Raw genomic sequence first — 16,404 nt, forward strand, 5'->3', positions numbered from 1 at the left:
AATGAGGTTTGGTGGCATTTAAAAAATTCTAGTGTTTCCTGAATAAAAGACCATTCTAACTGATCATAAACTTTTTCAAGATCCAATTTAATAGCAACGTACCCAACCCGACCCCGTCTAGATTTTAATGTTTGAATCACTTCCTGAACAAAGATAATATTATCACTCATTCGACGTCTCGGCACAAACCCGACTTGACAGGGGTTTATAACCTCAGCAATACAAGGTTTGAGCCGTTGCACGATGATTCAAGATAGCAACTTGTAGAAGGTATTACAAAGTCTAATTGGACGAAACTGAGTGATTAATTCAGGATGTGCTATTTTTGGGATAAGGACCAAGTTTGTGATACCCCAGTTTGGTGGTATAGTAAGATGCTAAAAAATTTCTTGAATAACCTGAATTATACTCGAGCCCAAACTGGGCCAATTTGTTTGGAAGAAAAGAGCGTGATAGCCATCCAGCACCGAGGCCTACAAACTTAGGAGATTAAGGCAGATTTTGTACAAGGCAAAACATTGGTATTCCTTTTTGTACTTCGACATAAAGGAATAAAATTTTAAGATTTTCCCATGTTTACTTTGCTTATTATGTGCTGGCATTGCGTGTTGCTCTTTCCTTTGTGTAATAAATAGGAATGCATTACAATCTTCAAATCCTCTGATCCATACAATCTTCAACTGGAACCAAGCACAAATAAGGTCTGATAAAAAGCCCTAAAACCGATCAAAAACCAGTCAATTATTCTTTGACTGCACCGGATTCTAAACATAGTTGCAATTGAAAGATTAAGTTATTACCATAATAATATGGTAATAACTTATGGTAATAACTTAATCTTTCAAAAACTTAATAAAAAACCAGTCAATTATTCTTTGACCGCACCGGTTTCTAAACTTAGTTGCAATTGAAAGATTAAGTTATTACCATAATAATAACTAGCCTCATCACACGCGCTTTGCACGTGTAATGAGGCTCTTTTATTTATTTATTTTGAGTTTAATATAATTTTTCAATTTGAATTTATCTATTATTAGTGAGATTATACAAGAAGGAATTTTTAAAAAACTAAAATTTAATATTTGAAATGACGTAAAATGCTAGGTTTAGTGTGCTAGTTTTTAGGAAAAAATATATCAGATATATTTAAATAAAGAATGTGCTAATTTTTAAGAAGAGTTTATCTAGTAGTTTTTTTTTTTTTTTTTTGAATTACAATTTTAACCTCATTTTTTATTTTTTAAGAATAAAAATTATCTAATTAAATTACGAGTATATTTGACATTTTTTAAAACCATAACTAACTTTATGAATTCTCTAATAAATAATAAAGATAATAAAAATTGAAAGATTAAGTGAGTCACCCAATAGTCTTCTCACACTATTCTTTTACTTTCCTTGGGATTGTGGGTACCCATTTTTCCAAACTTTTCAACAGTTACAGCCCTGATTGAATATTGATTAATACCAAACGGCAGAAAGAGAAAAAGCTCCATAAGAAGAAGACGAAAGTGGAAGTAAAATAATTAACATAAATATAGATACAGCTTAAAAGCAAGGTTGGCGCAAGGAGCAAAGGGGAGTTTTTTTTTTTGGTTCAATTAAAAAAGGATAAAAGCAATGTGCCTTGGTACTGCTTTTTTCCCACTCCTCGCTAAGCCCACCGCCCACCGCCCACACACATAGATACATTCAACAAGAAAAAGGTCAAAAAAAAGGCCGACAAAGCTTTAAGGTTTTTTGATTCTCGTGGTCTAAACTTGTTCTATACAAAGACAAACAACTATGACGAAGCTTCATCTATTCACTTTGGGTCTGGGCCTTTGTCCCACACTCCAATTCAAAAGCATCACTCCTTTTTCCCATTTTCCAAGTCCAAAGATTCCATTCAATGTCCTGCAGAAATTAAAAAACAAATCATGGTCACGTGAGTGCGACCTTTGAGGGTCTGATAAGTCCAGTGTGAGTGTGAACATCATAATGGGTATAAGTCTAACCCACGTGAGCTAGCTGCCATTCTCATTTGTTAAAACTCTTGAAACAATTTCTCATTTGTTTGACACATAGTGAGATCTAGCAATACAAAAAAGGACAATTCTAGATTTAGATCTTACGATGTTAATGTCAATAATTGTCAACATGACCTGTATGACTCAAAAAATGAAACCCATCTCATAAAAAAAACCTATCAAAATATGAATCTTATTTTAGTGTAAGAGTGTAATTCAGTAAATCATGAACCACAATTTCCTTTTACAGCATTTTATCATGTGAAGTAACCACTAATCAAGAAAATTTGGTAAGGTGTGCAATTCTAGCATGGAATTCCTCTCTTCTTTGAGTAAAAAGAAAAAAAGGTAGTTCTGAAATTTTGACAAATTTGTGTTTGGTAGGTTCTTTGAGTAAAAAGAAAACAGGTGGTTCTGAAATTTTGACAAATTTGTGTTTGGTAGGTACATTAACAAAGCTTGAAACAGAGGAAGTCAGCTTTTGGAAGACAGTAAGACCTACAATGAAAGTCTTTTTTTTTTTTTTTGGATTTAGAGCTGAAGATAAATGTTGTAAAACAGCTATGACGATATTTCCTATAAGTACCTGTATTTCTCTAAGTATATTGAACATTGTAAAACTATATGCTAAATTTTTAAATGGCATGGAGCAAACAATTTGTTAACCACTCATCACAATGTATGTCTAAAAAAGACTTAAAAAGTTCTAATCAAATTTTAACACAACTTCACTGACAATGTCCCTTTTCCAAATCATGTGTTGCGTTCTTATTGCTTGTTGCTAACAACCTTATACATGCCTTCTACGTGTCCCTATAAATATTCAATAATATACATTTTGTCCCAACTTCTCATAAATCCATAAAAACACCTTGATTATTTTTCAATGATAAATCATCCAGTGTCGGCAATAGATAGAAATAATCAAATCTAGGGCCCTCATATCATAATATTTTCTTTGCATAAAATATAGTCTAGCATTGTGCTTATCTTCTTCTAAGACACGTACCCCTTAAAATTTGGATCCCACATCCATAACAAAAGGGCTTCAAATTATTAAGTTTTTTCTTATCTCATAGAGTTGAATAAGAATAATAGATTCCCAATTTGCGGACCAGGAGACACATGGGGTACTAAATGCTAATGCCAAAGAGATAGTACAAATTTGGTACCCTAACTATTTCCAAATCTTCCAATCACAACCTAAAAGCTCCGCCATCAACCGCTAGATATTGATGGGTCACCAGTCACCTAATTGTGTAAGCAAAAGTTGCCCCATCAAACCCACCAAAGAATTGGGTCCAACTAAAGTGCGCATACTAAACAAGAGTAGTTTTAGTTACCAAACCCAACAACAGCTTCTACCATATACAAAAGGACAAAGGCTCCACTAAACCGTGCTGAAACATAAATAGGAACTAGCTACCGCTAATAACTGAGTATGGGTCCTCTAAAAATCAATCTGCCAGCCAAGCAAGACTCATTTCACGATTAAGAACTTATTTTTTGGACTTTATTTTTTTGATTTAATAGTATGTACAATACCAATTACACGATATTAGATATACTTCAGATTTGTAATATTTATACTTCGCCATGAAATATATTCATTTTCAAATCTCTAAAGTTTAAACCCCAAGCTCCTCAACTAACTCGTAAATTCTGAAGATAACAATTTCTTTCACTAAAGAACTAGAAAGCACAGACATTTCATTTGAGGTACCACACTCTTGTCATACCAGTTTCATAACTGGCATTTTATGTTATAATTTTTTAGAAATTACTTGTTTCGTACCCATGTTCATGCTTCCTAGCCAAAGAATAAACAAATCAAAGCCGCTTAACTTAACTCAGACTCTATGTACCTGGGCCAACTCATCCCTAATGTGATATCCAAATTGATATACAATTAGTTCTAGTGACCCTACATTTGGATATATACTTAGATTTAGATTCAGATTTCAATATATACTAGATTGACCTCTCCAAGCAACTCAATTGTAACAAGCAAGAATATACGCATGCAATGGATTTCTGAACACACCACCTTTATTTTACTGTTTATCCTAATCATATAACTTGACCCCACCTCATTGCTTATCCTATTTATCTTTTTTTTTGCAAGTAATTGAAGAATTCACTCCACCAAAAGTCAAAAGAGTAGATAAAAAGCCAAACTAATACACACCCACTTTCACGAATTCCTAAATAGTCGACTGTAAAAGTGAAAGAAAAAAAAATTCACGTTTTCCTAAATGGCCGACTCACTGAGTGGATGAAAAAAAGATATTTTTCTAGAACTTGCTAATTCACAATTTCCACCACTTGCCAAATGGAATAGTTATATGGGTAAAAAGTGATTGAAATGTCAATTTTGATGAAAAAAAAGTGATGGGTAGATAAAAAAAGTTGTGACGCGCAAAAAAGTGTCTACTACTCGGTGAAAATTAGGGTTTGTCTAGATTTTTGCAAAAAAAGCCAACGTGATAAGACTGTGATAAGACTAGAAAGAGTAAAAGTAAAAAAGAAGCATTACCGGTTTCATTTCAGTCTCGGAAAATAACATCATCGGCGATCTCCATCAATGGCTTCAAGCAGTCAGGAGTGAACTTCCTTGCAAAAAGGTAAGAGTAACTCGAATTCGATTCCCTCAACTTGTACACAAGCTCCTTCGACACTTCCTCGGGCGTGTACAAGTGGGGATGCCCATCAACACTGTCAGTCCAATTCACATTCGTGAGCGTGTAATGGGTACACCCTTCAGGATCCTCCATGGACAAGAGCGTAGGAAAGTAGTGCTCTTCAGGGTAACACGAGTCGAGATTCAAGCACGGAAGCTTGAACTTCTTCCAATACTTCTTATCCTTGATGACCATCAGAGCGTGCTTTCGGTTCAGCGTGAAAAACTGAGATCCGACCCTGAATCGCTCGAACGGGACTTCGGGGAGCATGACGTTGTCGCCGCGCGCGTTGTACCTGTCGAGCAAGTTCGGGTCGTCCGAGATTATCTCGATGAAGCTTTGGTAGTTCGGGAAGATCGAGAATGGCTGTTTGGTTCTTTTGTTTCGGTTGAGGGTGTTGTGGAAGAGGAAGTTGTAGACGTAGTCGAAGGAGTGGATTGGGATACAGTGTTGCGAGACGAGTGTGAAGTAAAGGTTCAGAGGGTCGTCGAGGAGGGCCTTGGCGATGAGCCTACGCGCGGCGGAGATGAGTGAGGGCGACGCGCGTGAGGTTTTCATGGCCTCGGGGATGAACTTGTTTTCGAAAACGCCTGTAGGGGGAGTTATTGTGGCGGAAGGGTCGGCGTGGATGTAGATGTTGAAGAGGTGCTTGTTTTTTTTTTGGTTGAAAAACTTTTCCCACAAGGGCGAGAAAGTGAGATCGGAGTTGGTGAGGAAAAGGAAAGCGATTTTGGGTTTTGGGTTGGTGTGGGTGCCCAGGCGAGAGTGGACTGAGCGCTGTGAGGGAGTGGAAGCGACTGTGGCTTTGCTGAAAAGGGAAAGGTCTGCGAGTTCGTTGTTTGGGGGAGGGAGTGGGACTTGTTTGGGTGGGAGGATCTGAGGGGCGATGAGGAAGAGGAGAGGGACTGTGAGGAAGAGAGCAAAGGTGAGAACGAATGGGGTTGATGAGAACATGGTGGTGTGTGTGTGTGTGTGTGTGTGTGTGTCAAGAGTGTGAGGAATTGGGAGATAAGATCTTAGGCAAGTTTTGGAGTGATGGGTAAAAAAGCTTTTGGATTTTTTGAAGAAAAGATTTGGGGAGTGAAAAGAGTTTTCTTGGGGGTGACTGATTTTAAGTTGGGTATAAGTTGAGGATAAATTGATAAAGTTGTAGTGGAAACCGGGCTAGTAGTTATGGAAATTGGGGGGGAAGGAAAGAATTGGGACTAAAAAAAAGGGATTATGCCCATCATTGCTTTGTTTTTAATTTTTTGAGAATGGAGTTGGGGGATTGGGGTTTGAGAGAGAGAGAGAGAGAGAGAGTGAAAATGCTTATCAAGTGGTATATGGAGTGGTTCTCTATTACCTTTTGCTTTTTGCTGGAGAAGTGGACTTCAAGAAAAGGATGAGACTTTCTGAAAAGCAAATAGTGCTTTTTTTATTCTTTTTTGGTGCTGCTTGGGTCTTTATCAGAGTAGTTATTTTCTTAATTTAATTAATGGGTATTGAGCAATGAAATATTAATAAAGAATCATGCCTCTCTTGTCACTTAAACCTATATTATTATTATTATATATATGATGTATTAATATTATGTACATGCGATATATAATTTAATTAAGAATCATATAAAGATGAATATCTTCTCAAAAAAAAAGTTATAAAATGAATAGTTTAAATAAAATATAAAAAAATTTTAAAATATTCTTATAGAGTGAAGTCACATGATAAAAGGAGTAAAAAATATATAAAAATAAATTATTAATAATAATACATTAAGAGAATTTCCACTTGGTGCAACCACAATATATAGGACACCTGTTATGATATAATATCAATATTTAAGACACTTTTTATGATATAATATAAGATATGATATGATTTAAATGCTAGTATATATAACATGTAAGATTATTGTAAATATTTTGATGAATGACTAAAGTACTAATTATTGTATAATTTTAAAATTCTTATATAATGTATCATAAGTCTTATAGTTTCAAATGAAATGATTTTAGTATTTAGATATAATTTTTACATTAGCTTATATAATGTGTAACGTTTTAGGAATGTTTGGGTGGCAATAACTAAATTTCTGATTTATTATAAAAATTTTCAATACCCATATACTAAAGGTATTAATAGGTTCACATGAAATAACTTTTTTGTGTTTATATAGAGGTTTTGATTACAATTTATGTGAGTTTATGTTACTTTTTACTTAATAGATAGTCATTCAAAGTGTGAATTGAAACAATGTAAAATGTTTATGGTTTCAATTAAAAAAAAAATAAAGAAAAAAGAATTCCAAGTTTCATTTGAAATCAAATGAGTTAGTCTATGTTTATTTAGGTCAGTATGTAGTAGTATAACATATTTTACATGCTTTGAGTAATAGAATAGAGATTAGGGTCTATGTGCAAAATGAACAATATGAACATGCATAATCACATGATCATGCATTAATGCATAGGTGTTATGGTGATGATTTAAGGTAAGTGAGGTAAGACATACATAATTATATGAACATGCATGCTTAACATGATGAAATTATTTGCTTGATGAATATGGTTGATTGTGATGAACATGAGATGCTTGGTTAATGCTATGTGAATACGATATGCTTACTACCTTTGGGGGGTATGATGATATGCATGCTGCCTTGAATGCTTGCTACCTTGATGATGACTGGGTTATGTGCTTGTGTTGGTATGTGTACATGCTTAGATGAATGCTAGGTGTGTGCATATGATATGATGATGTGATGCATATAATATGTGATGAAATGGATGATTGCATGTGTTCATGGGCAAGATGATGATGAGATAAGATGTATGTGTTAATGATTGTGAGATATGTGTAGACACCTCATTTTGTACTCCGTTAATAAATTTTGGGCCCCAGCCCAAATGATGAGCTTGAAATATGTTAAATAAGGGTAATTAAAGAGTTCTCAATAATTTGGAAATAATCACAACTCAAAAGTGCTCAATTCACTTTGAAATCGATATTGAAAAATGACATTTGCTCACTGTTTTGATCATATCTTTTGCACCATAAAGAATTTTTTTAGTAAGGTTTGTTTCATTTGAAAGTAGACATCCTGGGCTTTGATTTGAACACATATTTTACCTAATTTGGATTTATTTTGAGTGAGTTATGGCCGTTTGAAGTTGGGCCAACTAAGTAGATGAAATTAGGGTTTTTTGGAGCATGCATACACATGCCCCAACCATGCGTACATGGATCGATTTTCTGGATTTCAAAACTTCATTTTTAAAGGTCCAAAACATCATTCTTTGATGTGGCCCAGCTCCTAGACTCTTGGAAATGCCCAAAGACCATTAAAAAGCTTTGAAAACCCTAATTTTAACTTATAAATACTCATTTTACATCCAATCAAAACCCTAGCTAAAAAGAGTGTCTCTTTGCTTTCTAAACCCTATTTTCTCTCTTCAAAACCCTAGGGCAGCAGCTAGCATGTTTTTTCTAGAGATTCAAAACATTTTTCTAGCACAAAACTAAGGAAGAAACTTGTTCTTAATTGGATTTCTCAAAAACTTTTGTTCTTGAGTTGTGATTACTAACTATTGTTGTGTTCTGTAATTATTCTTGTTCCCTCAATCTAATCTTCCCATGAATTCTTTCTTTGTTTAATAGGATTCACATGAGTTTCTTAACATAGTTTTTATCTTTGTTTTATTTGATTTGTTTGTTGATCTTAATTCTTTTAATATGTTTTAATATGATTTTAGGTTGTTTATAATTTGTTTTTGTTGTTCTTGTTTTATTATTTTGGTTTATGTAAAATTTAACATGTTTATTTATTTAATGTAGTTTACTATTTATTTGATTTTGTTTCATGTTTATTTGTTTATATTGATGTTTGTTTATTTGCTTCATGTTAGTTTAGTTGTTTAGGGTTTCTTACATGCTTATTTGACCTCACATGCTATATCTTTGTTTGATTAAATATATAAAAATGTGATTTATCGTTTTAATCATTTTTCACATGTTCTTTGATTTTGTTTGACTTTGTTTAGGTTAATTATTTATGTTTAATTATTTTCCATGTTTGTTTGAGTCTTTTTGCCATGTTTGGTTTATTTGATATTTTTCCCTTGTGTGTTTTATTTAATTGTCAACTTTCTATGTTTAATTTATTTTGTTTGATTGTGTTTTATTTATTTCCTTTTAGATTGTGATGTGATCTTTAACATGTTAGGTGTGTTATTTCATTTAAGTGCATAATGTATGTTTAGGTTAAGGATTATGCTTCTTTTAATAACTTTTTTTATTTAAATATGGCCTAGCAACACATAATGGAGGTTGGCCCAAAAGCTGGGCGATTTTGGGTGCCTAACACTTTCCCAAGCCATACCTAAACTCAAGACCCATAACATAGTATGCAGACCTATGTATGTAAGTGAGTGGCCCAAAATGCCCAATATGGTTCTTAGACCTAATCTAGGTGGCAAATCTATTTTTCACCTTCCGCCACGGTCCACTCCAAAGGCCGAGGCATACTCCCTTGCGCCCACAATATGTATGTGATATGTCATGATAGATGAATTTTAGGTTGTATGCTAAATGCATGTTCAGGATAGTCTTTGTGTGTGTGTGTGTGTGTGTGTGTGTGTGTGTGTGTGTGTGTGTGTGTGTGTGTGTGTGTGTGTGTGTGTGTGTGTGTGTGTGTGTGTGTGAGTGGCCCAAAATGCCCAATATGGTTCTTAGACCTAATCTAGGTGGCGAATCTATTTTTCACCTTCCGCCACGGTCCACTCCAAAGGCCGAGGCATACTCCCTTGCGCCCACAATATGTATGTGATATGTCATGATAGATGAATGTTAGGTTGTATGCTAAATGCATGTTCAGGATAGTCTTTGTGTGTGTGTGTCTCCAAAGGCCGAGGCATACTCCCTTGCGCCCACAATATTTATGTGATATGTCATGATAGATGAATGTTAGGTTGTATGCTAAATGCATGTTCAGGATAGTGTGTGTGTGTGTGTGTGTGTGTGTCTTTGCTAGAATTAGGATGTGGAACACAATGAGTGGAGGCCGACCCACGGGTCAAGTGGTGTTAAAGTTTTAACACTTTCCCATCCTCATATCTAAACTCCAAAGATGTATTCTAGTAAGATCAATCCTTCCATGAAAAGCACTAGATTTAAAATTTCTAATTTAATAACTTTTAAATTTTAGCTAAATTTAAAAAAAGCCCCCCCCCCCCTCTCTCTTTCTCTCTCTCTCAAAGATAATCCCTTATCCATATCCCGTAAAATTAGGGACTTACACAAATAAATGTCCATCTTTCTCCTGTTTAATCTTTAAAAAATAAAAACATCTCTTTTTCTCTCTTAGAGGAAGGAGTAGCCATTTCCTACTAGGTAATTCATCTAGTGCTATTTTTATTTTTATTATTCTATTGCTCATATGATTTTGATTTATTTGTTATGGAAATTGTAAGAAAATAATTTGAAAATAATAAACATTGTATAATAATGATTTTAGGGTTATTAGAGCTACTGCAGTTGTTGTATACTTGTATATATGTTTTTATGTGGGGGGGATGAAAGTAAGGAACTAAGGACCAAATGAGATCAAAATCAGCCAATGAAACAGATTCAAGAGATGTCACTGTTTCTTACCCTATTTGTTTTGTTTTTTTTTTTTTTCCTTTTCTTTTCCTTTTCAGTTCTCCTTAAAAGTTATTATTTGGCGTATATGAGTGAGTTACAAGTGTGAATAGATTTTTTTTTTTCAAAATTTTGCATTCTTTTTGTAATTTTATAACTATGAACTATGGAATTTCATATTAAAAAGTATGATTATTTATTTTATTTTATTGCAATTGATTTGTCCATGATGAGAGGTTCTACAATGGAAGGACATGGAAATAAGAGAGATAAAGAAGGATGAAATTCCTGTGAAAAATAAGGCCATGAATCAATGCTTAGTATATTTAGAGGAAAACATGTAAACACTTAAAAAAAAAAAAAAAAGAGGCTCATCACATGCACGAAGCGCATATGATGAGAATACTGTGTGTGTGTATTATGTATTAATATTATGCCCATTTGTGTAAGAGTAAGAATTTCTTGAATTTTCCGGTTTGTGTATGAGACATTTGGTCTATTACTTCATGTAAGTCATGGTTTGAGTTGATATCTTGTGGGAAACATGACACAAATTTATTTAACTAATGGTTGTGCATGATCTTAGGTAAAAGGATTGAACCATCCCTTTTGGTGTCTTAGAGCATTCACATTCGGTTTGTAAAAAAAATTCATAAACACTCTAAAAGATCATTTTATCTATTTCATCAACTCATTTAACAATACACCCAACATCCCTTTTTTTTTTTTTTTTTTTTTTTTTTTACATACAACCCAATAAAATAATATGAACTACTCTTCTCTTTCTTCCCTTTCTTCCTCTCTATCTCTCTCTCTTTCCATCGTGGGAATAAAAAATATTATTTTTTTTAGCAACTTGCTATAGTAAATTGATGCCAACTTATTGTAGCAAGTTGATATAATTTTTTACATAGATGTTGCATGTTTTCAAGACTTTAGGTTGTAAAATAGCGTTTTTTTTTGGGACACCTCCCAATTGGGAATGACAATTTTGCCCCGTCCTACCTTGACCCGCTGCCCCTTCCAGCTTCGCCCCACACGGGTTTTAGCCTTTACCACAGGGTGGGGTAGAGATGAGTTTAGACATTTCTAAGACATTTGGTCTTTTTTTTTCTTCATGTAAGTTGTGCTTTGAGTTGTTGTCTTATGGGAATCATGACACAAATTTATTTAACTAATGGTTATGCATGATCTTAGGTAAAAGGCTTGAACTATGGTTGTCAAAATCGTAATCTGGATTATAGGATCGCATGATTTTACGATTCCACCTCACCAGAAACTTTAGAATTGTAGCAGAATTGTAAAAATGGTAGGATTGTATGTAGGATCGTGTAAGATTGTATAGGATTGTACGATCATATAGGATCCTACCGATCCTACCAAAACATGTTTTTGGTTTGGGCTTTTTTTTTTTTTTTTTTTTTTTTTTTTTTTTTTTGGGATTGGTTTAGGGTAAGATAATCCAACTAAACCCACAAGTATCAGAATCCTAATAACGAATTGAAGTCCCAAATTTACCCTTATGTCAACATAAAATCTCAAAAAAACCTACAGTACATAAGTATTAAAAAAAAAAAAAAAAAAACCTAAAGTATTTAGAAAATTCAGCCCTATAGCCATGCCTCCCCAGTCCTCTCGAAAACCCAACACCTCTTAATTTGTTTTGATAGTTAATAGTTTATCATTTATTTGTACTTTGATAGCTTGATTCCAAATTGTTGTGTTGTGCATATGATTTTGATGAAGCTTATAAGGTTTTTATTTTTCCATTTTGTTAACTAAATTAAGTAAAATTTGAAAAATTATGAAACAGCTAGTTTACCTTAGAGCATCTCCAATAGATTCTCCAAATTTTTGTACTATTTGGAAAATGAACAATGACATTTAGATTTTACCTACCTACTTTTTTAAATATACTTTCCAACAAATTCTCTATCATTTTCTCCATCTCATTTAAATATTATTTCTTCATTCATTCTTTATTCTTTTTTTGATCATCATTTATTATTTCTATATTCATTCCTAACAATTATATTTTTCAATGAAAAGTGTTATATCTACAATATTTTTTGCAATACTTTCATAAGAATCACATCAAAATCTCATGTGGAAAGTTGTTACTAGTTTTAATTTGAACTCATTGCTGAAATTATTCTTTTATTCACCAATATTAGCTAATAACAATCTATTACTTAATATTTATTGTGAAAATATTGTGGTAGCTGTAGGGTCTCGATTTACAGTCCAAACCCAAAACGTATGAGATGTTGGCTCAATGAGCCCAGTATAATAAATTTGTAGAGAGTGGGTTGAAGAACTAGGTCCTAATGAATTGAACAACATATAGGTTTAATTTGAACGACTGTCAAACACAGATAAGAGATTTGATCTTAATATATTTTCAGTTCGAAGAGGTCCTCCTTGTATAAATTAATTACAAATGGATACAAAGATAATTTAGATTATTACATTTTTTTTCTCTCTATTTTTTTCGGTCCCTCTTCATGAAGAGCCTTTCACATTATATATCCTCCTTTGAACCATATTCATCCTACATTTGTTGATTATCCGAGCTCTTATTTGAGTACCTGTCCCATCAGACACCTTCTCTAGTTTTCTGTGAGTTGTGGTAGCCAAAGTAGCACTTTTCAGAGGTCTTCTCCACATAAATGCAGCAAGACAATAGCTGCAGTGCATTTAATGAGGTGGTGGCAGCTTTCCCTTAGATATTTTTAGGTTTCCTTCTTTTTCGTATGTTCATGAAGCATGTCCCTATCATTGGAGCCTCTTGGAGGATCACTCTAATTGCTGGAGTACATACTTTGAACTATATTCATCATATCCGAGGAGGAATTCCTTCTCGGATCATTCTCCATTCATTTTCTACTTATGAGACTTTAACTAGAAACCCCTAATAACTATTTGTTCCTCCTCAGACCTATCAATACCCTCGGATAAAGTTTAAGGTCCAATATATGATCTTGGACCCTCACCCCCACAATAGCATTTCTAAATTGCTATTTCTTATTTTTTATATTATTTTTCCTTTCTTAATTTCATACACACTTTTTTTTTCTATTGGTTTTTTCTCCACCACACACGTATCCCACTCCTATCTCTATCTACTCTTCTTTTTCTTTTTCTAGTTCATTCTGGACTCTCTCTTTCATTCTCTAGCTCTCTCTTTTTTTACTTTTTCTATTTCTACTTGATTCTAGAACACTCTCAAGCATGATCTTTTGACTTCTATTTTCTTTCCTCTTCAACTCACTTCACACACACATAGCCGACATGGCCTTCATTTATCTTCTTCTTCTTCTTCTTCTTTTTTTTTTTTTTTTTTTTTTTTTTTTTTTTTTTTTCACTTTGTTGTTACAATGGAGTTTAGATAGGTTTTCATGCTTTTGATTTGCTGTTTTTGTTTTGATTTTAGATTTGTTGTTCTAATTAAATTTGTATTTTTCCCTGTTCTTGATCTATTGTTTCTATTCTGATTTTAGATTGTGTTACCATTTGAGAGAGAGATAGATGAAGAAAGAAGAGAGGAGGAAAGAGAAAGAATATTTTTTTTTATTTAGCCGGGTATTTTTTTAAGATAAAATAATGGTTTGGAGTTGCTACAGTGTTCTCTAAATTAAGAGAATTACTGTAGCAACTTCAAAAAAAATTTGGAAAAGTTTTGGGTTTAGACAAGTAAAGATAGAGCATCTATTGGAGATGCTCTTAGAATGGGAATTCCCTTTTGGATTACGTATTGTAAATTTGTAATCAGCTAGTTTTCATTTGCTAACTAGCCTAACTTATTTTGGATTTGGAAAACATTTTCTATATGTGTATATAATATTTCGGTACTTAGTTGCTAATTAAACAAGTACTAAACTTTTTAGATACATTATGTCAAAAGTTAAATATATTTTGTTTTGTTTGTATGACATAATGTAGTGCATGCAAATTATATTTTATGATACAAATATTTTTTTTTAGTGGATCAATTCATATTTTAAGTGATTATTCAACATATAAAGTCACTATAAATTGTTTTTTGCTTAAAATCTGAAAATAGGTAGGATCTTATGATCCACGATCCGATTTTACGATTCACGATCCTACCTATCTCCCACGATCTTATATAGGATTCCGATTTTGACAACCTTGGCTTGAACCATCCCTTTTGGTGTCTTAGAGCATTCACATTTGGGTTTGTAAAAAAATACATATTTTACACTCAAAAATATTACTTTATTTATTTTACCAACTCTTTTAACAATACACCCAATATCCAAATTCTTGTTTTTACCTACAACCCAATAAAATAATATAAACTACTCTTCTCTCTTTTCCCCTCTATTTCCCTCTCTCCATTATGGGAATAAAAAGTATTATTTAATTTTTAGCAACTTGCTATAGTAAATTGATACCAACTTATTGTAGCAAGTTGATATAATTTTTTACATATGGCAACCTGGAGGTTGTATGTTTTCAAGAATTTGGGTTGTAAAATAGTAATTTTGGGGGGGGGGGGTTTACACCTCCCAATTAGGGATGAAAATTTTGCCCAATCCTTCCTTGACCTGCCGCTCTTCCTCGTTTTGCCCCACGAGGGTTTTCCCTACCCAGCTCTGCCCCACGCGAGATAGGGCAAGATTTTAGCCCTTGCCATGAGGTGGGGTTGAGTTTAGACATTTTAGCCCCACCTTACCTTGCCCTCCTCGCCCCATTCTCGCACTACCCCACCCCCGACCCCGCGTTCATAAGGTCTATAATTGTAAACTTTTCATACCCTAAATCCCTATTATTTAAACAAACAAATCAATACTAGCTTATTTAAATGCATAAATATTAAGATTTTTGTTTTTATTGTGATATTTTCTTGTTAAATACTTGGATAATATTATTCAACTCTTGTTAAAATTAGTTTGATTTAATGAGATAAATTTACTTGTAATTTGAAGTATATTTATATTAATGAAACACGTTTTATTAAAAAAAAAATTGTATTAATTGTGGGACAAATTAACATGAAATAGGATTTTATAAGGCGGGATGTGTCCCTGCAGGACCCTAATGGGTAGGGATGGGACAAGACAAAACCATGTGGAGTGGAGTTGAAATCCCATCTTTCGACCTTGCCCTTCCCTATTGCCATCCATATGGACCCCTTCCCCCAATATTTATGCTCTTATAACTCTACTAGTCTTGTCACATGTGATTTGCGAAAGCGATGAGTTTTGTTTTTTTTTGGTCTAGTGTCATAATTTTCATTTAAAAAAAATTTGGATAAATTTGTTTTGAAAATATGAATTAGTAGGAGAGTGTTCTATTTTGTAGACATTTTAAGTGAAGTTGAAGATATATTTTTATCAGGTTGTCCTCAAGTTTTTTCTCTATTAAATGTAAGGTTTATGGATATTTCTAAAATACAGAAAAGTCCGGTCCAAAGAGGGAAATTCTCCTATAGATAGTATATATATATATATATATATATATATATTTCTTTGTTTTTATAAGATTGATTTATATAATTTCAAATAATAATAAAATAGACTAGGTGGTTATTCTTTTAAAGGGCAACCTTAATTCTATATATAATTTTACACTTTTGCATGAAACACATCAAATACTGACTAAAAATTATACACCAATTTCCTCACAACTTCTCAACTAAGACTAAAGAGGAATTAACATATTCCAATTAACTTAATTGGTAAAACAAAAACTGGTAAAATCTCTGATAGTTGAATAAAAGATCTGAGATTCAATTTTTGTCTATACCAAAACCGATTGGTGTCTTGATCTGATAATAGAGCTATTATCAAGGGGCAACGCCATAAGTTGAAACTTCTTAAAAACAAAAAAAAACATTTTTCTATATAAAAAAAAAAGACTAAAGAGGAATCTTAGACGGAAATTAGGGCCCGTTTGGTAAATGTGTTTAAAAACTGAAAATTGTTGTTTGAAAACATTTGTGAAAATACATGTGGGTGAAAAAGTGTGTCGAAATACGTGTAATGTTGTTTAAAAACTAAAAATTATTGTTTGAAAACACAAACCAAACACCCCCTAGATTTTTTTTTTTTTTTTTTTTTGGTTTGAGA

General features: G+C 33.1%; 1 protein-coding gene across 1 annotated transcript; it reads right to left on the minus strand.

Moving 5' to 3' along the window:
* Window positions 1-1,499: 1,499 nt before the first annotated feature.
* On the minus strand, window positions 1,500-5,988 carry LOC115986832 (glycosyltransferase BC10-like). Its single transcript, XM_031110166.1, has 2 exons — window positions 4,546-5,988; window positions 1,500-1,896 (listed from the first exon to the last, which is right to left on the minus strand). Exon 1 carries the CDS (start codon window positions 5,642-5,644, stop codon window positions 4,556-4,558), a length of 1,089 nt encoding a protein of 362 aa, XP_030966026.1. The 5' UTR covers window positions 5,645-5,988; the 3' UTR covers window positions 1,500-1,896; window positions 4,546-4,555.
* Between the last annotated feature and the right edge of the window lie 10,416 nt (window positions 5,989-16,404).

This window comes from Quercus lobata, chromosome 4 (assembly GCF_001633185.2).
Source record: "Quercus lobata isolate SW786 chromosome 4, ValleyOak3.0 Primary Assembly, whole genome shotgun sequence".
NCBI lineage: Eukaryota > Viridiplantae > Streptophyta > Magnoliopsida > Fagales > Fagaceae > Quercus > Quercus lobata.